The 24,922-nt window shown below is 37.8% G+C and overlaps 1 protein-coding gene and 1 long non-coding RNA gene across 2 annotated transcripts in view; one reads left to right on the top strand and one right to left on the bottom strand.

The window, feature by feature from the left end:
• Positions 1–830: 830 nt before the first annotated feature.
• On the bottom strand, positions 831–16,808 carry LOC129450075 (uncharacterized). Its single transcript, XR_008646241.2, has 3 exons — positions 16,615–16,808; positions 5,397–5,440; positions 831–2,063 (listed from the first exon to the last, which is right to left on the bottom strand). It is a non-coding gene; the product is annotated as an uncharacterized lncRNA (long non-coding RNA).
• A 166-nt stretch (positions 16,809–16,974) lies between these two features.
• col28a2b (collagen, type XXVIII, alpha 2b) overlaps positions 16,975–24,922 on the top strand; it is a 38,507-nt gene continuing 30,559 nt past the window's right edge. The window contains exons 1-3 of the mRNA XM_073870683.1: positions 16,975–17,187; positions 18,147–18,302; positions 20,450–21,003. Of these exons, the coding sequence (XP_073726784.1) occupies position 17,187; positions 18,147–18,302; positions 20,450–21,003 (711 nt within the window). The 5' untranslated portion in view covers positions 16,975–17,186. The remainder of the gene's footprint in view (positions 17,188–18,146; positions 18,303–20,449; positions 21,004–24,922) is intronic.

The raw sequence follows: 24,922 nt of genomic DNA, 5'->3' as shown, positions 1-24,922 counted from the left end.
AGAAAACCGTTTTAATCGTTTACCTGACCCCACATGTTATCAGTTTATTAAGCATAATCGGCGTAAGACTGTGCATGTAAACGCACTCAATGTTTATTTTTTTAATCGGTGTATACCACTAGTCAACTAAATGAATATAACATGGCAAAGATGAATGCACATTTATATACTGATTCAATAGATTTATAGCATTTTGAAAGAAAAAAAAACTTGTCATGGATTTATTGCATTTTGCGGAAACAAAATCTTTGAAAATCAAATTATGGATTTAAATTGTTAATGTTATTATAACCTAAAGATGCTATGGTGAAAGTTTGTAACAGAAAATAGTGGTTTTCATCCTGTCACTTTCTTGGTATAGAAAACCACAATTTTTACCGAAATTAGTACCAAAATGAAAATGGATTTATTGCGTTTTGGAACCAAACTCTTCAAATGCTTTTTTGTTTTTACATCCACTGATCCAAAAACAGTAAAAAATTATGTGTATGTTTCCATCATCACCCTAAATCTGATCTGTAACAAAAGTCCTTTACAAAAATGCCATTATCTCAGCTTTTTGCTCAAGTTTTTTTTATCTACCCATATTGGAGAGATAAAGAAAACTAATAAAAATAGGATAAAACGTTTCTTTTAAAGCAAGGGGTCTGTTCTTTCACTTGGCAACTTTTTTTTAAAATGCTGGCGGGGAAAGAGTTACGATAAACGTAATATCTGTGTGCTATTTTAAGAAGTGATGAATAAGAACTAAAAGGTGCTTTAAACATACTATCTCTGTATTAATAAAATGTAATTAGTTAGCACTATTTCATACAAAAACAGGTTAAAGTTTACTAAAAGTGATACCTAAATAAAAAAATGTAAATACACTTTTTAGTTCAAATGGTCTGCATATGCGTCTGAAGAGGTTCCTATAGTGAGAGCCCTCATCATTTGTGCCCAACTTTTATCATGTGTATTATGCAAGTTTTGTCACAGTTTAATTCAGGTTTTGAAAATAGGCTGCTAAATGGATGGTGAAAAAGATACAAAATACAAATTGCTGCTATTTAGGACTGTTGTCCATTCCAGTATATAAAGAGGGATTTTAAATATAGGCACAGAATAAATAAAATGGGACAGATAAAGGATGGACCTACAAGGGAAAACATAAAAAATATTAAGGTTTATGACTCCTTATTATATGTTCGGGTAAAGCAACAGCTCTCTCACACACACATCCTATTATCCGAGTATGTTCATGCTATGTTTGGCAGGTCTCATCTTCGCCTTTAGGCTTTCCTGACAGCATGTATGTGCGTCTTTAGAAACCAGTCGTACCTGCATTCGCAATCTATGACAAGAAACTTCACAGAATCAATTAGTCCAACCCTCATCCCGTGAGCGAAGACGATTCCCCTCGACTTGAGCCGCAAACACCTTCTATCAGGAGTCATTCTGCCTCCCTAACACCCGACTTCTCTTCCCTGAACCCGGATAGGTTTGACTCTAAGCTTCGACAAACCTGACAACCCAAAAGCGCTTTCCCCCCTCTGCGCCTGCATCGCCGCGGCCCATCTCCCCTTTCAGTCTGTCGTGAAAGAAAGCTGGATTTGTTTTCCTGCGCCGCCAACAGCAGCGCCCGTTTCATCCCCAATTAAATAAACAGTCTTTTAGAAACCATACAGCAAAGACTCCTGTAAATAGCCGAGTTTGCGGTAGAAGCCGGCGGCTCGACATTTTCTTTTGTCCTGTGGAAAATGAGCCTTTGTGGAGAATTCATTGCGCTCCTGTTGTTTTTAAATGCGGTCGCGACGCACAAAAGGAAACGTAAACCTGGCTCTCTCCTCTCGGTTAAAGTGGCTCCTTGGCTGGAACAAACACCTCATTCAGGGGTCAAATTTAATCCACCCCGCCTCAAGCTTTTGTATTCAGATTAGAGACTAAGGAGGATTTGCGGCAGCTTGAAGCCTGTTGTTAAAAGGCTGTGTTCCCCACTTAACTTGCAATTTACCTGTCACTTAAGACCTCGGTGGAGATGCAGCTCACCTTTTCGGGAGAAGTTCAAGGGTCTCAACTGCTTTCTGTACAGGAGACACAGAGATTAGAAATCCAGTCAAGTGTGAATAAGGCGGCAAAATAAAACATAAACTACTGAGGCGAGTGAAACAAACTTTACATCTCAACAAAGGTTTTGGTTCATAACTCACCGAAATTACACAACAGTACACTTTTTATAATGCACTATATCTATATATCTATATGCACGGCTAATGGTTAGAAAGTAAATTTTGTTGGTTCAACTTAAAAAAGTAAGTTACCTGTTTGTTTTAAAGGGACACTCCACTTTTTTTGAAAATATGCCAGCTCCCCTAGAGTTAAACTTTTGATTTTTACCATTTTGGAATCCATTCAGCCGATCTCCGAGTCTGGCGCTACCACTTTTAGCATAGCTTAGCATAATCCATTGAATCTGATTAAACCATTAGCATTGCGCTAAAAAATAAGCAAAAAGTTTAGATATTTTTGTAGTTACATTGTGTACTAAGACCGACAGACTGTTTGTCCTTGATTATTATGCCAGAATGAGAGTATAGTTCCTAGCCATATCTGCCTAGAAAATCCCACCTTAATTTTCTGTCGGCCTTAGTACATGATGTAACTACAGAAGAGTCAAGTTTAAAATAGGAAAAATATCGAAAGTTTTTGCTTATTTTTTAGCGTGATGCTAATAATCTAATCAGATTCAAAGGATTATGCTAAGCTATGCTAAAAGTGGAAGCGCCAGACTCGGAGATCAGCTGAATGCATTCCAAAAAGGTAAAAATAAAATGTTTAACTCTAGGAGAGCTGGAAAATTAGCATATTTTCAAAAAAAGTGGAGTGTCCCTTGAAAAATTTCAACATGAAAATATTTGTTAACTCAAAAACGTTGTGTAACGTTTTTGTCAACTAATATTTTTAAGTTGAATTAACTCAAAATCAATGCAACCAGGTAACTCACTTTTTTAAGAGTTAAACAAACGTTTTTTTTTTTTTTTAGTGAAGGTGGGTAAAACTGGTAACCATATAAAGATTGCGATTGACTTTGGACCCCAAATTGCTAAATAGTGTAGATCAGGGGTCTCCAACACGTCGCGTCTTAATTGCAGGTAGCTCGCTAGTGGGTTTATTTATTTATTTATTTTCTGTGGTTATGGCGCATTTGGATGTCTGGTTAGTGTTACAAGTGCCTGTGGTAAAGACTGGGTACGTGTTTGACGTCGCGTTGAACTGTGTAGACCGGCGTATCATATGACATCAGTAATTTAACATGTATGATTCAAAAACAAACAGATAAGTCCGCGCACCCGCGCCGGACGATCCGCGCAACGCTGTGAAGCCCGCGGCGCGGCAACTGGACGATCCGTGCAAAACTGTGAAGCCTGCGCCGCGGCAACCGGACGATCCGCGCACATCTCGAGTCGAGGCACTATGGTTAAAATGGATGCCGTCATTTTTGATAAAACGAAAATACAGTCGTCACAAGTTCAATATCATCTCATATTTAAACATCAAATGTCAAGAGATACCAGTGAGCCATACATGCACATCCCTATTATGAATCCAAAAGCAGTAAATACTCTATGTTTGGATCATCTTTCTAAATCTAGATCTTTAATAATAGATTTTTTTATTCAAAATGTGGTATTTTTGGACGAATCCTACCCATATAAGAGGTGATAAAAAGTATAAATAAAGACAACATGAAAGTTTTTTTGTTGGTGTTGTTTAAAAGGATCTGTTCTTTCATTTGATGTATCGTATGTTTATGTTTAAAGAAAAGCATTTTCTGGAAGGTATTACAATTTTGTGAAAATAAAAAAAATGCTGGCACTGGATGGCAACTTTTTTTTTTAAATGCTGGCGGGGAAAGAGTTCAAATAAGTGAGTTCATAGACAGATGTCTATGAACTCACTAATTTAGGTATAACGTGACACAAGTAGCTCTCGACCACTTTATTTTTTAGAAAGTAGCTCTCCAATAAAAAAAGGTTGGAGACCCCTGGTGTAGATAAATGGGCAATTGTGATCAAGCCACAGCGTAACAAAACAATATTACATCAACATATATTTTTATGTTATTAAAAACGTAACTAATCAGGTTAACCAATTTAAACTTGTTTTTAAAAGTTATGTCAACTTATCACAAGTCAAAACTTAAACTAGGTTGACTTGCATAACCAAGGTGCTTAAACTTCAGGCTGCATTTTTTACAGTGCATATCGTGTAACAAATTTCACAAGCAATGTTTAACAAAAAGTAAAAGGTCGAATATACAACGATGAAAATCATCAAATCCTAACAAATAAGCTTAGAATCTGACATGAACTGACAATTTTTGTCCACGTATTATTACGTTTATTATTATTATGTGCATACATTATTCAATTTTTCTTACATCGCTCCTATCCCAATTTGTGTCCTTGCGAATATTATTTAAGAAATATGTTTAATTTCTATTTACAAGCCACATCTTTCTTTGCATCCCATTAGTTCAAACATTAAAGGGCGGCCTCGAAATTGAAATGTTCAACACAGACGCAACTCGGTTATGAATGTTGTTAGGTTGTAATGGTCTATTCTGCATTGTCCCCATTATCCATTCCATTACAAAAAATAAGAGATATTTTACAACGTCGTCGCCTGTCACTAAAAATCTTTTTCCATCTGAACGAAATCACTTTGAAGAGCTGTTTATAAATATGGATTATTATCTAGGAGTTTACATTTTTTTCTGCTGCATGTCAGGAGTCCCATGGCACCTCCGTGTTCTTCCCCATAAAATGATTTTGCAAAATCAGAAAACCCCTGGGGCCACAGTGGACCGGGTCACTCTCTCTCAACTGGATAATTGACTCTTTTTCCTTGATAATTCATAGCTTGCATATGTCAAACAACATATCAGCAAGAGCCTGCGGTCCCTCTCGCATCACCCTGCTTGAGGAGAGAGATGCAATAAGAAAAATAAAAAATAAGCGTTTCTCAATAAATGAATTATGTTAAAGAGGTGATTGGCTGACAAGAGGAATTAATAGACCAATCAGATGAAAAAATATGATGTCAAATGCTTTGTTTGTAGTGTTTTAATATATTCATCACAAACTGTCAGTTCCTCCCCCAGTCTTTAAAATTCTGCTTTTCAGAAATTAGATTAGCATTATTATAAGCGAGAAAAGACGCCATTTGCTATTGATTCTTTATGCCTTCATTTTTACGCTCATTCGCAAAACCTTTAAATAGAAAATGGATTTTCCTTGTTCTTTTTGTTTTATTAGTGCATTTTGGCAGATGCTTTTATCCAAGGTGACTTACAGTGTATTACAAGGTATACATTTTTGTTCAATCAATGTGTTTCCTGGGTTCAAATCAATTACCTTTTGGGCTGCGATGATCCACCACTGAGCTATACAAGGTGAAACTGAGAATGAGAGAGCAAGAAAAAGAAAACTTTATATAACATTTGTCGACTAGGGTTGCATAACGATTAATATATTGCAGAATAAATGTTTTTGTTTACATCATATATTTGTGTGAACTGTGAATAATAATTATGTATATATAAATATGCACACATGCATAGTTTTAAGAAATATATATATATATATATTCAACAAAACCAGTAATAAGTAGCATGGGTATATTTGTAGCAATGGCCAACAATACATTGTATGGGTCAATATTATTCTATAATATGTTATTCTTATATGCCAAACATCGTTAGGATTTTAAAGACCTATTTTGTAAATTGCCTCCTGTAAATATATCAAAACGATATTTAGGGTTAGTAATATGTGTTGCTAACCACTTTAAAGGGGATTTGCTCAATATTTTGATTTGCAGAATAAAAGTTTTTGTTTACATCATATATGTGTGTGTATTGCGTATAATAATTATTTATATATAAATGCATGTATATATTTAAGAAATATTTACATGTGTATATACATTTTTATATTTATATAATTTATATTATACATAAATATGAATACTTCATATATACAAATCTTTTTTTCTTAAAATGTTACATGCATGTGTGTGTATTTATACATACAGAATTATTACACACAATACACACAAATATGATGTAAACAAAAACTTTTATTCTGCAAACGATTAGTTGCGATTAGTTGTTATGCAGCCCTAATAATAATAATAAAAAACACAATCTTAATCTTATGCAAATAGACTTTTTTTGTCCTTTGCTTCAACACTTTAAAACTTGTTTCTACATTCGTAAAATTACTGCATATAATTGATGCATCTTTCTTTATCTGTCCTCTACTGTCTGTTTTTATCAATCTCTTTACCATTGTATCTATAAAGCTTATCAGAACAACCAACCCTGTGACATCACGCTGTCGTAATGCAAGATGGCAGCGCCCTTGCATTGAAAACAGTAAATAAATTATTTTATTAAATGGTTATATTTATAGCATTTATTATATATTTTTTAATAGAATAGAAGTCCATTTACTAAAACTCTTTCTTACGGTTTAATTTCCACTTTAATAGGGAACTCTGCTGTACTTTCTATAGATTTCACAGTATTGCTGTGAAAGCTAAAAACATTAAATACAATTTAAAAGGAATGTTTACATTTTACTTTATTGTCAGTCAAAGAGCTGCACAATACACAGTGCTGTACGCCCTCTAATGTCTGTGTGTAAAAATGTAAACACAAGACTGTGCTGCCCTCTAATGGCACATAAGCACAAAAACCTTTACAGGTGATTCACACAATACATTTAAATATAACTGGCCAATAAAAGTATTTAGAAACTTTTTAGACACAACATTGATAATGTATGAATGTCATTGCACAAGAGTGGAGCAAAATTTATTTTTAAGATAGCACTGGAAAACATCAAATAAAGTTTTTAGGTATTAAGTGAACAATGTTTTGATTTAGGAATTAACTAAGTACCCAGCGGGCACCTTGACGTCAATTTGACATCAACAAATAGTCAAGATTTTGACCACCATGTATGACGTGCATGAATATGCATATTTTCATTATATTTTGTAATTATTTCCTTGTGGTTGTAAAGAGGCCCAACAAAGGTATCAAACTGACATGTTTTTTGTGGTCTCTATATCTCAGGTCAATATCATTGACATTAAATTGATGTTGATTTGATGTCAGGAAATAAGATGTCAAATTGACGTTAAATTTATGTCAAAACAATGTCTGAAAAAGTATATTTATTATTCATTGTAAATCAATGCGACTCATGTTTAACATCTTGAAAGTTGTAATGGGGAGAGTTAAAAATGTAATAAACACGTGCAAATAAACTATTATTGTTTTTTATTATTATTATATTTTCATCACAGTGTCTAAAATATAACATTTTAAATATAAATTTGAAAAATACCATTAATAATAAAATAACATCAAGACGTTTATATGTTTCATTCATACAAGTCAGTTTGGAATGTTTGATCCTGACAAAAAAGAAGCGAGGTAATCTCGCGAGATTACACGATACTGGAGAGTTTAACGGCTGTCTGCGTGATCATCGAGAAGTGCATCGAGGTAAGGAAATATCAAGTCAATAAGTCAATGTTTAAAACGCGTAACATAATTTTATTCACACATAAAATGTTGTATGACAAAAAGCACGATGCCAATTAATTGTGTTTTTCTGTAAATTGTGAACGTATCCGTTATAATGGTTTATTCGCTATTCCACGGGATGTTCCCGCCGAAATTGGACTACGGTTACATGAATATGATTGTAATATGAATATTAATCAATTAATATTATATCGGGTGTTATCAACTTAACCACATTGTTGTTTATTGCTTCAGAAAAGCACATAAATGTAAGGGCTTTTTGGACAACTGTTCGGTAGAAAAGCGTTGATATCGTAGTTCAGTCAGTTTATCCAACTGAGAGGTCTTACAGGCGCCACAGACACCTCTGTCAGAGTCATTTGTAAAGAGGAGCAGCACAGCAGTTGGATGAGTGCGGTCAGTTAATTAATGCTGCTTGCTTAATTTCGTGTTACTGATTAAGTGTTTATACTTAAAGTTAGATGATATGTTGGTGTTTTATGGCTCGCGGATTTGCAATAACTGCATTTATCAGGCAATCACACGTTACGTCACATGCTTATGCTTGTACCTGCGGTCGCTCGCGCTGTATCCACAATTTAAAGCAGAGAATAGACTCTGAACTCCTTTGTAAGAAAAAGTCAAGCAGTGTAAGTTTTTGGCATGTGCTATTTGAATTGAAATGAAGTGTAATGGTGTTATTTTGCTTACTTCTCTTGATGAATAATTAGCGCGTTTAATTTAACTTGATATTAGTTATATATAAATGTGCTCTTGTTTTCAGTGTATTTTTATAAATCTTTTGTAATGTCTTTGTTATCAGAGCCCTTCAAATTAAACATAGTGATGGTGATCTTGTCAATGCTGAGATTTTAATGCATCAACAGCCATTACATCTGTCTGGATCAGGTAATGTTGTGACATGTTAACCCTGATATTTTACAGTATATACTTAAATGCAGTATGCAAGTGTATGCATTACATTCTGATAAAGGTCATCATTTATAGAATTATCTTTTACTATTGCACTAATTTTACTTTTTTATATGTTGTCAGGATTGAACAAGAAACAGACAGCAAGGGTTGTCAGGTCAGAAACGTGATGACACACAAACATATGAAACTTCACAGGTGAGCTTTTTAAAATCACCTGCTACTTGTTTCTCAGTACTGGTTTATCATTGTCATTAGGAAAATATAAGAAAATAATTCAGTATGCAATGGTCACTGTTCAGCACAGCACTTAATTTCTTCTGTATGTCACTATTCCCTCTATAGTACATGTTTCAGACCCTTCGTTTTCAATAGACAGACACAGAAGTTAATTCATAGTTCAGAGTGGATGTTGATGCAAGTTTTTAAGAGGCTTCATATTGACAGACAAAATGGATCTTTGTGGTTGTGTACATAACAGCATTTCTTTCTGTCTTATCTTTATTATGGCTGTGACAGTATTTTACCACCGCCATGGTAATGCACCAATTCACCACTGTGGTGCGGTGGTTTATATAATGTGTTTGTGTGAGGGGGGAGGTATATATCTTTTTTATATATATATATTGAAAATAAAAAATGTAAACAAAGATCATATATGATGTTTCTTAACAAACGTGTGTGTTCATAGGCGGCAATTTCTTTTTCCACCGGTGGGTGCTCATCACAACCTCCAGCTTTACTGGACACCAGGTGCTCTGGAGCGCTCAAAAGCTTTGAAGAGGTGGAAAGCAGTGCAGTCATGTTTTCGTGTGATTTTAGATGCGAATTGTAAAGTTAAAGGTAATGTTTTTTCTGTGTTTTTGATTGTGTTCATGTTTTGTGTGTAAAAAAACAATATTTTTCACACAATTTACTGTATAGCGCTGTTTTCACTGTCCTCAAAACGGGCTGATGTCTTCCTTGTTCTATGAAGTCCCTCCTTCAGAATTATGTAACGAGTTCTGCTTGTGTAGTTTGTTTAGTGTGTTTCGACAGCAGCTTAGCTTAGCCAGAGCTAGGGCTGCACGATTAATGGCACGTGATTGTCACGCGCATCTCGTCAGTAAAGCTGGTTTCTTGATAAGTAATAAATCACCATCAGCTGCTTTCAGATGGAGCGCCATTTACTACACAGAGCCATAGTTCACTGACAAAAGGGGAAATAAATATCGCATTCATAATCGGCAATGATTTCACGTTTTGTCAGTAAACTACGGGTCTGTGTAGTAAATGGCGCTTCATATGAAAGTAGCTGATGGTGATTTATTACTTATCAAGGGGCTTTACTGACGAAATGCGCGTGACAATCGTGTGTAATTAATTGTGCAGCCAGAGCCATTTGAGCTTAGCTGACGCCTGACATGTTCCTGTGGGCAGAGGTTAGTCATAGCTCATCATTCAACTTGGAAGTAGAGGGCTGTAGTACAAATTGGCCGTTCGCTGTAGGATTTTGTTACAGGTGGGAGCGGAGCGGAGCGCCCCTGTCGCGGGTCATGCTCCTCCTTCTGTTTCCACCCCGAGGACGTCCCAAAATGCCCCAATGACCAAACAGACAAGAGGAATAAAATGTAACAGTCTTTATTTAATTAAAAACAGGGAAAAGGGGAAGGGTTCTAAAAATGGTGAGCTTTTTGGAACTGAGGGAACAGTGATCCGAGTCACTTCTGACTCTTCACGTGGACTGCAGGTAAGTCTTCTTGACTTTCCCTCTCTCTTCGTCTCCACGTGAACTACAGGTAAGTCCTCCCGGCTTCCTCTCTTTGCGTCTCACAGGTGAACTTTAAGTGAACGTTTCTAGCCTCTTTTCCTGAGCTCAGAAGGATAGATACAGGTAAGAACACTGGTAAATAAGCAGGTAAGTACACTGGGCTTGCAGCTTCGGGCGTAAGTGGTAAGTGGCTTTGGGCGTACAGGGAGGTATGCAGGTGAGTACACTGGTAAGTAGCTTTGGGCGTATAGGGAGGTATGCAGGTGAGTACACTGGTAAGTAGCTTCGGGCGTACAAGGAGGTCTACAGGTGAGTACACTGGTGAGTAGCTCTAGGCGTAGAGGGAGGTATACAGGTGCGTACACTGGTGAGTAGCTTTGGGCGTGCAAGGAGGTATACAGGTAAGTACACTGTTAGGTAGCTTTGGGCATACACAGGGGAGTATACAGGTAAGTACACTGGGCTTTAGGCGTACAGGGAGGTATACGAGTGGGTACACTGGTAAGTAGCTTTGGGCGTACACAGGGGAGTATACAGGTGGGTACACTGGTAGGTAGCTTTGGGCGTACACAGGGGAGTATACAGGTAAGTACACTGGGCTTTTAGCTTTTAGGCATACAGGGAGGTATACAGGTGGGTACACTGGTAAGTAGCTTTGCAACTTGAACTTACTGGCAAGGGAATGGGCGGATGTACAAGGCTTATCCTTCTTGACACTCTGGTGGTTGGAGCAGACGTATAGGCACACAACGACTTCTAGTCTTCCTCTCTCGAACAGACTTACGACGACCACTTAGGCGCCGACTTCAGGGCATAGGATAACACAATCCCACGATGACACAGAGCCCTTGGCTCAGACCTGCAGGCTGGCAGCAAAGACACACAATCTCTTCGACAATAACAATACTTCAAGGAACATGCAAGGAGGATTACACCACCTCTTAGCTTCAGGCAGGAAAGGGGCAGATGGAGGCACCGGGTGAGGCGGATTGTTGTTTAGACAAACGCACCCACTAGATGGGGTCACAGAGGTAGGTAGATGGAGGTGGGGGGTTGTACGGTACAGCGTGCTACAAGAGCGGGGCCAGCCATTTCACCTCAACTTTCTTTCAGACAACCAGGCAGAAGATATGGACATAGATTGACATCTGGAAACACTCGACACGTGTATAGTTATACACAACAACAGTAAGTACACTTTTTCCCCACCACAAATAGATAGATACAAGCTCTCCCTCTGCAGATGTCGAATACAATGTTCACAGCCCAGCCTTACGTGCTACAGTCGAGGCGCCACCACAGGCGGGGGGAGTTGAATCGGTCCCAGTCGTATAGGAATAAAAGACAGCTGTCCAGTGCCACCACTCTGCTCTTCGGAAACAGGTCTCTTTCTTCAGCCTGGGAAGTGATCGCTGACAACACTGACAATACACAGCACTCCAAAAATCCAAGTGTACACTCTCACAAAATAATCACCCACCGCACTCCACGCATTCACGGTGATGAAGGTCAGGGTCACCCGTTGGGCCGTGTTCAGAGTCCCGTATCGTTCGATGACTAAGGCAGAAGACAACCATATGTAAACGTCAAGGCCACGACTACTTGAGCCCTTCCCTTCCTCGGCCGACTCCAATGTGTCAATGAATTTTCACAACAAGCTGGGGGCTAACACACTCAATCAGGGAACAAAGACAAACTAAGAGGACAGTATGGTTAATATTGCAAGTGACAGAGTGATAACAAGACAAACTCCAATGTATCGCACTGTTCCTTTAACTCCTTCGTGGAACAACTGCTCTCCTTCAGTTTCTTTCACGCCCTTTTTATGGGCCTCCTCTCCTCTTCAAAGCCCAATCATCATTCGCCACACTTGCTTAACACACCTGATCCTTCTAATCCTCGATTTGTTTGCCCGGAGTTGGCCGGAACCGACCTGGTGTTTCATTAAAATTCATGCGGGCGGAAGGATCTTCGCCCTTTTCGTTCCGCCGATAAAAGTCACTCCATGACAGTTCGAAAGGGGAATATATTGCTTGGCAGTGAACTTAGAGCATAAATAATACCTTAGCTCAAACAGCAAGATTACACACTAACTAAAGTTGCGATCAGGGAAAACCGTACCTTTAATGTGAATAAACTGAGCATATGTGCTTTGCCATTTTGCTGGGTGCTAGAGCCGAGCTTCTGAGCACCCACGGGATTGGCGCCTATGTGTGTGTTTATTATAGCACTTCAAACCATGAAACAAAAAGTGAGAAACCTTATTGGGGTTATAATGTTTCCAGCAGCACTAAAACATGTTCTGATGGTGTACGGGTAGCGCAGATTGATACTTTTTCACAACCTTGAGTGACCAAGAAAGAATATTTTGCCTTTGTTCTGCTCGAAAGCTAGCGGATCATCACTGATATCAGTTGCAAATAGCGCTCTAACTCTGAATCTCCTGGCTGTTTGCGTTCACACAAACTTGAAGATATCTCGCTGGGGGAGATTGTACTTTATATTTTTTCATAGTTTGTGACGTGCACGCAACCGCAGGGCTCTCCTGATTTTGCCAAGTGGTTGATGTCCTCAGGGCAACATTATGTTGACCTTGGGACAACATTTCAATCAACCAATCAGATTTCAGAAATAAGTTTAAAGTTGGTTTTAAGTTTAAGCTTACAACCAGGATTAGCTGTTTCTAGACCATTGTTTTTCACTTATCATGTCCATCTGATTTTAGGGTTTGGTTAGGGTTGGGGTTTGAGGTGGGTTTAGGTTTTATTTAGAAAATTGTTGTCCTTGGGTCAACACAATATGTTGCCCTGAGGACATCAACCACTTGGCAAAATCAGTTCAAGCCAACCGCAGGCCGCACTTTACCATATGTATTATGGCTCTAATCATCACTTTTAAAATGATGGCTATGTCCATGAGTTATAAAGTTAAAGTTACCACCAACCACTGTAATCCACCACCAAGCTACCATGTTGTAATGGAACCTTACAAAATATTTTGTACTTGTTTTGGATTGTATTCAGATCAAATTCTAGTTATCCTAATAATTAAGATGCAGTGTTTTGTATTTCACAATTTATGTTAAAAGGGGCTATGACTTGTTTTTTATTTTATTATGTGTTTTATTGTAGGCAGACCACCATGCAACTTGGTGAAGTCATGTGTCTTTCCAGATGCCAAAATCTGTACCCCTCAAAAAGTAAGTAAATAATAATGGTGTCCCGTGACAAAAAATGGAAACATTCTTTATTTTTAATAGTTGTACTTGGGCCAGTTTTTTGTATGTTTCTGTACTAATGAAATATGTTTTTTTAAGGACTTTATTAAATGCCATGATAGCCAAGATGAGCCTGAAGAGGAGATTTGGGAAGATGCTGTTTCATAAGTCTTTGTTTTGCCAGATTATCTGTGGTAAGTTTGTAAAATGTGTATTAAAAATAGGACAAGAACATCTCCTAATCAAAATTTTTTTATCAGGTATGCCTTGCTGGTCTGGTTTGAGTTTGAAGTCTCTCACAGACAGTCCAGAAGGTCTGGAGTCCATCTTAGCTTTCATTGGTAAGTGACTGCATGACTGCACAAGAGGCTGTTTGACCCACACATAAGGCAAACAGTCAATGTTTGCTTTGTTTAGCATCTAAATTTGGGGCAATAAAAATATAAAGTCAATATCACCCAAGTATTCAGACCCTTTACTCAGTACTTAGTTAACGCACCTTTTGAAGCAGCAGTTACAGCCTCAGGTCTTTTTGGGTAGGATGCAGCAAACTTTGAAACACCTGGATTTGTTTGGAACCAACCCGTTCAGAAGCACCATTCACTTCCATAGTATTCTTTTATCCTGCTATGGAAGTCAATGGTGCTTCTTGTCAGTTTGGTTACAGACATTCCTCAAAATATCTTTGTGTTCATCAGAACCCTTTAAAGGACAAGTTCGGTATTTTACACTTAAAGCCCTGTTTTCAGATTGTTTATGATGAAATGGAACAGTTTTGACTGAAATTTCAACATATGCGGCTGCCCCGAGAATTTTCAGGTGTTTGTTGTTTCACCTCCCACCTCTACAATGTGTATATAGGTGCACAGGAACAATCCTTCCTAAAATGCATTAAACTTTCATTTACAAAGACGTGAAACTCTTCGAGTGGTGAGGGGTGTCCACTGATATGCTCACACAAAAATCGCTGCGAAAGATGCTTTCCAACAGGTGTTTTAGCATTCGTTGTAAACTTGTGGACCTATTTTTTTCAAACGCCTCACACCCGTACATTCTTCCAGTTGGTGGCGATAATCCACCTTTGCCAAAAGCAAGAATATAAACAAAGTTCCTGCCGCGGAGTAATACCGTAACTCACAGCACATCTAATACAAGTCAATGGAGTTGGACAAAAACTACGATAAAACCTGTTGGAATTTTGCAGCGATTTTTGTGTGAGCATATCAGTGAACACCCCTGACCACTCGGTGAGTTTCACGTCTTTGTAAACGAAAGTTTAATGCATTTTAGGAAGGATTGTTCCTGTGCACCTATATACACATTATAGAGGTGGGAGGTGATACAAGAAACACCCGAAAATTCACGAGCCAGCATCATATGTCCAAATTCAGTCAAAACCGTTCTATTTCATCATAAACAATTTGAAAACAGGGCTTTAAGTGTAAAATACCAAACTTGTCCTTTAAGGTGTAGAAACATCAAGACCAATAGGAGACACCTGAGCTAAATTTCAGGTATTGTTGCAAAGGGTCTGAAATATGTATAATGTAAAAATGATGTTTGCAAACGTTTCAAAAAATCAATTTATCAGGAAAAATGTAAACAATTGCAGTATCATGCAAAACCATAACAAAATTGAGAAGTGAAGGGGTCTTAATACTTTCTGAATGCACCGTAGATTATCTTAATTAAAGCTCATTGTCACATTTGTAAACACATCAGCTTTCTTCCTTCATCAGACAGCTACGCTATGTTTCTAGTCAGACCATTAAAGAACACACATCTTTCCCTAATGTGCAATAACAATTTTTTATACATTGGCTAAAAAAACAGCATTTTTGACAATGACATAACAACATGTGGTTTGTTTTTCCTCTTTAGATGCTGTCATCATATTGTTAGTGCATGAGCCAGAATGGATGGGTGGTGGTGGCCATAAGACGACTGTCAACTAAACCAACAACAAAATTCATATTTGCAGTAATAAATAAAATGACTTTTAAACATGTTTTTGTTTTCTTATTTTATGATTTTATTCTAGATTTGGAATATTCCACTTTTGCACTACTAAGTGGAAACTGTTTGAAAGAGTGTGTTTTTATCCATAAAAGATAAATTTCAACGGTGAATCAACGTTGAAATGCTGGCTGGGATATCAAAATAGCATTAAAATGACATCAACATCATAACATCCTGATGTCAAATAGATGTAGAATTGACATCAAAATGACATCAGCAGAGGTCAAAATCTTGACATCAAATTGACATCAACACTTTGACGTCAAAATGACTTTCATTTTTGACCTATTCTGTGACGTAATTTTGACGTCGATGTTTGATGTCAAATTGATGTTAAATTGACATCAAATGCCCGCTGGGTAGTTATAGATGAAAGTACATTTCACATTACTTTGTCCGCAACAGAGGTTTGATAATCCTTTACAGGTATGTGGATTTAGGGTTTACATTAACCGTAAATGTATTTATGCCAAGAAAATTGAGTGTTTACCTGTGGAGCCGTAAGCTAAACATGACGTCTCACACTTCATGTGATCTGATTGGTTATTGCATGTAACAACTACAAAAGACCAAAAAAAAAACAATAATTGAGATTTGAAGTCATTGACATCGCCATACTTGAAATGACAGCTTAGACCTGCTTGTTTAAACATCAATTTTATTAAATAAGCTCAAACTTCTGTCAGATATTATTCACAAACGTATTTATTTGCTTCAAAAGACATAACCCACTGGAGTCATTTAGATTACCTTTATAATGAATATGTGTGGGGGTTTTTCAACATGTTAAGCCATATTAGAAGATAGCATGAGGGCATTTTAATATACAATTATTGGTATTTGTTAAATTATAAAAATCAAAAGAAAGGAAACCATATAGATTTGGGATAGGATGGGGTGAAAAAATTATGAGATGATTTTCATTATTGGGAGAACTGTTCAGTTTATTGATATAAATATGTTATCACTTTAATGTGAATTGTTACTAGGGAAAATAGCAAAACGGATCTCTTAAATTTGAGTTTTTGACTAGTAATGCTGAGATACATTAAAAACCCTTCCATGAATTCATTCATTGTCAGTCAAATTTGGTTGGCATTTATGTAATAAACCTACCTTTACGCGTCGTATGCAACACTCCATCTCTCAAGTGATGTCTTGTAGTGTTATTTCATTCGTTTGTGGATTTCTGAGGTAATTTTTTCGTAGTTTGCGTTTGACGTGTGAAAACAGCAAGGGAGTCGGTTGTCACGTGTCAGCACAAAAGCGCCAAATCACACAGTTTATTATTTATTATTAAATTATTATTTATCATTGTTGAACAAAATTATTAAGAATATTGTTATGTTGAAAATATTAAGTTACCTATTATTTATATTTATCTTAATTTTTTGTGGGTGCATGTTAATGTAATTAATTACATAGGAGGAGTTCTGAACATTTGGAAGTTTTCTTTTCCTCTTGATGGCAGCAGATGTGCCTCACTCGTCATTTCCAAACCTGACGAGTAAATGCAGGCACACAGCCTACAGTACGTGAACTTTTTATACAAACACAGTGCAATGATCACCTATTTTACATAGCATCTTTATATTGTCTACAAAACAAAGAGCAGGAGAAAGAGGTCTGTCATGAGAATTTGATCTCCATCACCTCGTTTGGCTGTTGCTATCAGTGCTGATCCACACAGTAAGTACAGTTTAAAGTGCTGTTTTTTATGTAGGGAGTGCAATGATTGCGCATTTGTCTGTGTGTTCATTTCTCTGTAGTGATTATGTATTTTTCTGTCCCTCTGTCTGTGTTTGTGATCCAACATGGAAACCAGAATGTGTGTGTGTGTGTGTGTGTGTGTGTGTGTGTGTGTGTGTGTGTGTGTGTGTGTGTGTGTGTGTGTGTGTGTGTTTGTGTGTGTGTGTGCGTGCATGTGCGTGTGTGTACCTGGTAATTATCACGTTGTGGGGACCAATTCCCCGCTGAAAAAAACAGCATCAAACCAGCATAGACCAGCATGGGAATTATGCTGGTCTATGCTGGTTTAGCTGGTGGTCACAGCATACCAGCACCAATACACAACACATGCTGGTATGACCAGCATGGGATGCTGGTGCTAATGCTGGTTTAGCTGGTGCTAATGCTGGTTTGGTGCTGGTTTAGCTGATGCTAATGCTGGTGCTGATGCTGGTTTAATGCTGGTTTAGCTGGTGTTCACTAGAAAACCAGCACCAAAACACAACATATGCTGGTCTTACTGGTATGCTGGTTTTTTCAGCAGGGTTGTCCCCACAAAGATAGGAATACCAGTATTTTTGTGACCTTGTGGGGACATTTTGATGTCCCCATGAGGAAACAATCTTATAAATCAAATCAAACAAAATGATGTTTCATGAAAATGTGAAGTAGTAGAAGGGTTTCTGTGATTGTTGGGGTTAGGGAATGGGGTAGGTAAGTTAAATATAAGAATATACAGTTTGTACAGTATGAAATGCATTACGCCCACAAAACATGGAAACCAGAATGTGTGTATGTGTGTGTGTGTGTGTGTGTGTGTGTGTGTGTGTGTGTGTGTGTGTGTGTGTTTGTTGTTCTGTATTGATTGTGTGATTGTCTGAGTGTTCATTGCTCTGTAGTAATGGTGTATTTGTCTGTAGTGATGTTGCAGTTGTGTTTGCGTTGCCTGGTTCTGCTGTTTGGGCTGCAGTTTGTTTTGGCGCAACTGAAGGATCTTGATGAAGAGGAACAAGAAAAGGGAAACAAAAGAAGCAAAAACAAGCCTATCACCTCTAATATCATCCCAAAATACAACGGTATGTAGTCACAGTAACCAGCCGCCTAGTCTGGAAAATGTTTTGTTCCAGATTGTAATGAACAATGGCAATTATTTCATGCTCATATTTTATGAATATCAAAAACATATTTCTGTCACGGTCTTGTCAGACATCCGTGCTAGATGTAGGTCTGAGTGCATCTGACAGGACCGTGGCAGTATCATGTTCTGTGTGGGGGCATGTGGAATCACATTGTGTGTGTGGCTTCCACATGTTTCCGGTGTCTTGTTGCTGTCGTGATCTTGCCAGACCTTAGTATAGGTTCAGGTCTATGTTAGAGGGCAAGATCACGGTAGCATTGTGTGTACGTGGGAACACGTGTGTTTCACATCATGTTTGTGTGACACGTGTTCCCAGTGTTTTGTGGCTGTCATAGTCTTGCCTGACCCTGGTTAGTATCCAGGCGGTATGTTAGAGGGCAAGACTATGGCAGTATTGTGTTTATGTGGGAATACGTGTTGTTTCACGTCATGTATGTGTAACACGTGTTCCCAGTGTCTTGTCACTTTTACCCTACTCCCTTATGTACTCGTGTCTTACGTGATTAATGATGTTCACCTGTTCCCCATTGATGTGCTGTCTATATAATGCCCTCTCGTCCTCTGTTGTGTGCGCGATCATTGTTGAATTCTTTACGTGTATATGCTTCGTGTTAGATCTGTTCCAGTTTTGTGTTTCATCACAGTGTTTGGTTACTTTCTGTTTTTACCCCCTCGTGGGTGTTTCAGTTATTTATTAATAAATCATAGTTTATTCTTGTATTTGAGTCTGCGTTTGGGTTCTCGTTTAGTTTTCCTTTTTTCGGTGTTTACACACCGTGACAATTTCTTTTTGACAGGGTGTATTATTTACACATTACAACAACGTGACCTGCATTAAACTTTCATTTTTGGGTAAAATATATATTCTGTTATTTTTAAACCATTGAGGAAAGTAGAATACAACGTTCTTCTTAAACTAAGAGAAGCTTACAGTAAATGTGCCCAACCCCATACCTTAATTTGAAAATTAATACTGCTTATTGTCCTGGGGCAAGTTTCCTTTCTGACAAGTTTCTTCTCTTTCATAAATGTGATTTATTGGAGATTAAGCTTCCTTATAGATGGATCTCTTAACTTTTCACTTGTGTTTGGCAGACATTGCATGGTATTTATGTATATCTTAAATAGTAATAAAAAATACATACAGGGGCGGTTTCCTGGACAGGGATTAGACTAGTCCTAGACTAAAACATTTTAAGAGCTGTCCAAACTACAAACAACTTGCACTTACATATCTTAAAATACATCAGTGCCCTTTGTTTTGCCTCAAAATGCACACAGGTAATGTTTTTAGTAAGGCATGTTTGTTAAAACTAGTTATATTTCATAATTAAACTAAGGCCTAGTCCTCGATTAAGCTAATCCTGGTCCGGGAAACTGCCCCATAAAGTAGCGTTCACTAGCTGTCCTTACATGTTTGAATATTAGGCATCGAGCACCACACATTAATCCAAAGAATGCATCTGTTTATTCAGCAGTTAAATCTGATAGGGCTACTAAATCTGGCGTCCTGATTTTCACCCCAAAATTTTCTAAAATCATACATATTGTATTTTTTTCAGTGGAACGCAATGCTTAAAGGTTTCAGCCAAAAATTAAAATGTTGTCATTTACCCACTCTCATGTTGTTACAAACCTGTATTAATGTCTTTGTTCTGATGTAGAGCCAGGAAGATATTTTGATGAATGTGACTTCCATAGTATTCTTTTTTCCTACTATGGAAGTCAAAGGAGTTTCTGATTGTATATTTTAGTCTGGGCTTAGACTTAAACCTTGTCTGTGAAACCGAGCAAAGGAGTATTTGCGTAGTAACTTAATGCAACTCCTGTACAAGTCTTACAATATTTGTGTTGCTTTGTGTCAAAGTTTAATATGGAGCCAGGCATCAGGTTTGATGTCGCTGATATTTAGTCACACAAGACTTTTCAATCAAATTTGGTGCCTTGAGACACATAAGTTGGAACATCAACCTGATATGTCTCATGGCAGCAAATTTGATAAGACCGGGAAAAAACTAAACTCCGATTAACCTTAGGGCCACAGGGTGATTAAAAACTGACAATATCATCTTTTTATCGTTTCAGATGAGGATTGTAATTTGGAGCTTGCGTTTTTAGTGGACAGCTCAGAGAGCGCCAAAGACAGCCACACTCTAGAAAAACGTTTCATTACTGGCCTCGTCGACCGGATTCAGAATGTCCGTCTTCAAACCGGACGAGGCCTGAACTTCAGATCGGCCGTCCTGCAGTACAGCAGTCATGTGATCATTGAGCAATCCTTCAGACAATGGAAGGGTTCGGCCGCCTTTCACGATCACATCGCACCCATTCCCTACATCGGGCACGGTACCTACACCACCTATGCCATCACCAACCTTACCCGTATGTACCTGGAGGAATCTGGCCCTGACACAGTGAAGATAGCCATCCTGCTGTTCGATGGCGTGTGGCATCCCAAAAATCCTGACATATTCTCCGCTTTGACTGATGCCAAGAACCAAGGGATTAAATTCTTCACAATAGGTTTTACAGCTGCAGCCAATATAGAACATCTGCGACTACTGGCCAGTCCTCCGGCCACACGCTACGTTCACAACCTACAAGACAGTGGTGTCGTAGACAAAATTGTCAAAGAGATTGTGAGTTTTTATTCTTTGTATTTTACCATACGAGATCTCTTTAAGGGGCTGTCCAATTTATACTGTATACTTATAAATTTGTTATCGTATTGGCGTTTCATCCACACAGATCCGGCATTTTGGGAGACTGAATCCACTGTATACGTATAAATTTGTTATCGTATTGGCGTTTCATCCACACGGATCCGGCATTTTGGGAGACTGAATCCACTATTTTTTGAAACCGGGTCCTAAAGTGGATAAATCTGAAACCGACACCCATGCGGTTTCGTCTGTACAGCCAATCCGTATATTTTGTGAAGCGAAAACGTCATCACATCACGTGTTGGAAGCGTCACACATAACAGCAACAACAATAACGGCGGACTACGTGATTGTGTTCGTGCTACAGAAGCTACTAAAGCCTACTAGCTTTATTACAGCAAAATCTATTGCTTCTATGCAATTGTGGTGACCAACAAGCCATAATGGACAACACCATACGTTGGTTATGCGCATGCTCAAAGTCTTCTTCTCTGTGTATAGTGTATATCTGTGGCAGAATTACAGCGCCCCATACTGGTCCGGCATATATACTACACCGCTTTGAGTCGGTTTCAGTGGTTTCGTGTTTACGGATAATTTTTTAAGAGCAATGAAAAAAAATTATCGGATAGGGAATGCACCGGCTTCGTGTGGACATAGCCTAAATGTGTTTTTTTTTCTGGATGCAGTTGTGGTAAGCTGAAAACATTTACACAATATGCATACAATGATTTTTATAGCTTGTTTTCTACATTCCAACAATAAGTCGTCAAGAAAAACGACATGCAGCTGGTGTAACTCAATAGAAATGTTTGCAAGCTGTGAAAACTTTTCATTTTTGGGGAAATAACTTTGAAGTGTGTGTGTGTGATTGCTTCATTTGAAGTTAAGGTCAGAGAGTTGTGCAGAATTAAAGGGTTGAAGGAGTTTATGCGTGTATCTAGTATCTATGGAAATTTCTTATCTTTTTATCTGTCCTGAGGTAATGAAAAAACTCAGTGAACTTATGCTTAAACTGAGGATGTTAGGGTATAAATGTTAACTCTAAAGAGACTTGTAAGTGTTTGAAGTTAATTGCAAAAAGACCCATATGCCAACATCGTGTAATATTGCTATTATGGGTTAAGCAAGTTCAAGTCATCTCCTTTCTGCTTTCCTGTAAAAGTTGCCATTTAAATACTTTCAAGTACTCTGGTAAAAAGCCAAATTTAGACCAACAGGAATTTCTGTGCTGGTTTATGTTAGTTGTTGTTGTGGTAGTGTTGGTGTAGTTGGTAAACCAGCAAACCTAAGTAGGGCTTACACATAATTATTAACCGCAACTAATCATTTGCAGAATAATTTTTTTATCATCATATTTGTATACATACTGTATATAATAATTATGTATAAATAAATACACACACATACATGTATAATTTTAAGAAAAAATGTATATTAAATATAAAAGTATTTATATATAATATAAATTATATATAAATATAAAAATGTACATACACATTTAAATATTTTTAAATATAGACATGCATGTGTGTGTGTGTGTGTGTGTGTGTGTGTGTGTGTGTGTGTGTCTTTACTGTGAATAATAATTATTAGTTGCGATTAATCGTTATGCAGCCCTTAAAAGAAGCTGCTAATGATGCATTAAGCAGTATGTTAGTTGCTCTAGAGTGCTGCAGGGATGATGTATTTTTGCAGGCCAACCCGGAAGTTAACAGGACACTATTACTGTCACCAAAAAGCCTATTTATTTTTTCCATAGATTTTTGAATTATCGCAAAAAATAAGCTCACAAAAGTGTATGATAATTACGTCATTAAACGTCCAACAACATAATCTTCACTGATGAGCACAAGTTTTATTAATTTTGAACTCTAAATGTGTTTACTAGAAATGAAAAGCTAACCTTAATCTACAAGTAAACTACACACCACGATCTTGATTTCTCAACATCATCACCACCAAGCTTCCCACAGCTCTAAAATAATTAAACAGATTTAAAAACATGTTTCCTGATACTCTGAGGATGCATCTTTATTTAAATTGTTGCGTTGTTTTTGAGATCTCCATGCGAGATGACGTTTAAAGTCCCCAACGTCTGTAGCCCCATTAAGCAACTTGTTAGCAACCGCCCCTTAAAGCTATGGTCTACGATTTCAAAGATTGTTCATTATTAATAACTTCGTTTAGATGCTGGTTATGGTTCTACAGTAACATCCTAACAATATGAAGAGAAAAAAGAATTTAAAAAATCCATTCAGTCTATTGGGTGTATGGTAGCAGATAAGTTGACCAATGTAAACTGTCCGGCCGGACAGCTTACATTGGTTAACTGCTCTCATCCAATCCCTGCTACATTTGAAAATCCACCTCGTGCTCACGTCTCCACCCCATCGCACACCACCCCGCCCCTCTCCTGCCTGTGACATGAAATTTGTGTCAGTGTATGGTAGCTAGCGAAGCAGCAACATCTCACTAATGGAAAAAAAACTAAACGACAGCAGCAAGCAGCCCCTGCTTGTCCCTACAGTAAAGGTTGGAAGAAAAAGAAAGTCTGTTGAAGAAAGAGCAGAGGTTAAAAAAATTTGAAAAACGCCGGACTCTAAGGAGAATCAATATATGGTCCGCCATTGACCGTTGGAGGAAGCTTCAGGGAGATTTGGGGCTGAAAACCGACGCCGACACGGCAGACTTTTTGTTGAACAGGTACGCACTTATTTATACTTTTATTGTGTGAGGTGTTACATAAATATCTTTTTATGAGTACATGCTGTCATTCGGCATCGGAATGTTAGCCGTTTAGCATCGCATATCACGGGTCAAAGTAATTATATTTACTAAGATTGTGTGAGGTGTTACATAAATAGTATTATAATCTGACTACATGCTGATGCTGCCGGTCGGCATCGGAATGTTAGCCGTTTAGCATCGCATATCACGGGTCAAAATAATTATATTTACAAAGATTGTGTGAGGTGTTACATAAATATGATATTATCAGTCTGACATCATGCCCATGCTGCCGGTCGGCATTGGAATGTTAGCCGTTTAGCATCGCGTATCACGGGTCAAAGTAATTATATTTATAAAGTCATTTCTTGAAGCTCATGAGGGGAAACGTATGCCAAACGTTGTTGTGAAAGTAAATAACGTCAATTACAATCATAATTGTAATTGTTCATTCCTTCAAGCCTTTATGTGTTTACTGCTCGGTAAATTTCTGTTCTGATGTTTACTACCAGTGATCACAGCTTGAATGAGTGACGCTGTTCAGGTGGTTTCCCGGTGGGAGGGATTAGGTAGCACAGAGGGGCGGGATGAGTTTTTTAAAACTTACTAACCGTCTCAGGCTTTCTAGACCGATTTTCAACATCGTAGACTACAGCTTTAAAGACACTTTAAAGCTTACGAGTGGGGGTATTACTGGTGAGTTATGTAGTAGAATAAAATGTGAAAACATCTTGGGCTTATGTTAACACAAGGGGCCCTATTTTAACGATCTAAGCGCATTGTCTAAAGCGCACAGCGCAACGTCTAAATGGGCGTGTCCGAATCCACTTTTGCTAATTTAACGACGGGAAAAATGGTTTGTGCACCGAGCGCATGGTCGAAAAGGGTTGGTCCTATTTTTTTAATGAGTAATGGGAGTATTTTGGGCGTAACGTACAATAAACCAATTAGAGCCTCAGCTCTCATCCCCTTTAAAGCCAGTTGCGCTGGCGCTATGTCTAATCCCTATTTAGATGACGGACTTTGTAAACTGAAAAACTAAGCGGAGGAAGAAGATCCCCAGTTTAAGATTAATGTTAAATAATTGTGTTGTTTTTCACTTGTATTGAAATTGTTATTTTTTTATTAAAGGGGTCATATCATGAAAATGTTAGCATTGCCACTT

This window comes from Misgurnus anguillicaudatus, chromosome 8 (genome assembly GCF_027580225.2).
Source record: "Misgurnus anguillicaudatus chromosome 8, ASM2758022v2, whole genome shotgun sequence".
NCBI lineage: Eukaryota > Metazoa > Chordata > Actinopteri > Cypriniformes > Cobitidae > Misgurnus > Misgurnus anguillicaudatus.
Note: the sequence above shows the minus strand (reverse complement) of the source record. Positions and strands in the feature narration are given on the sequence as shown.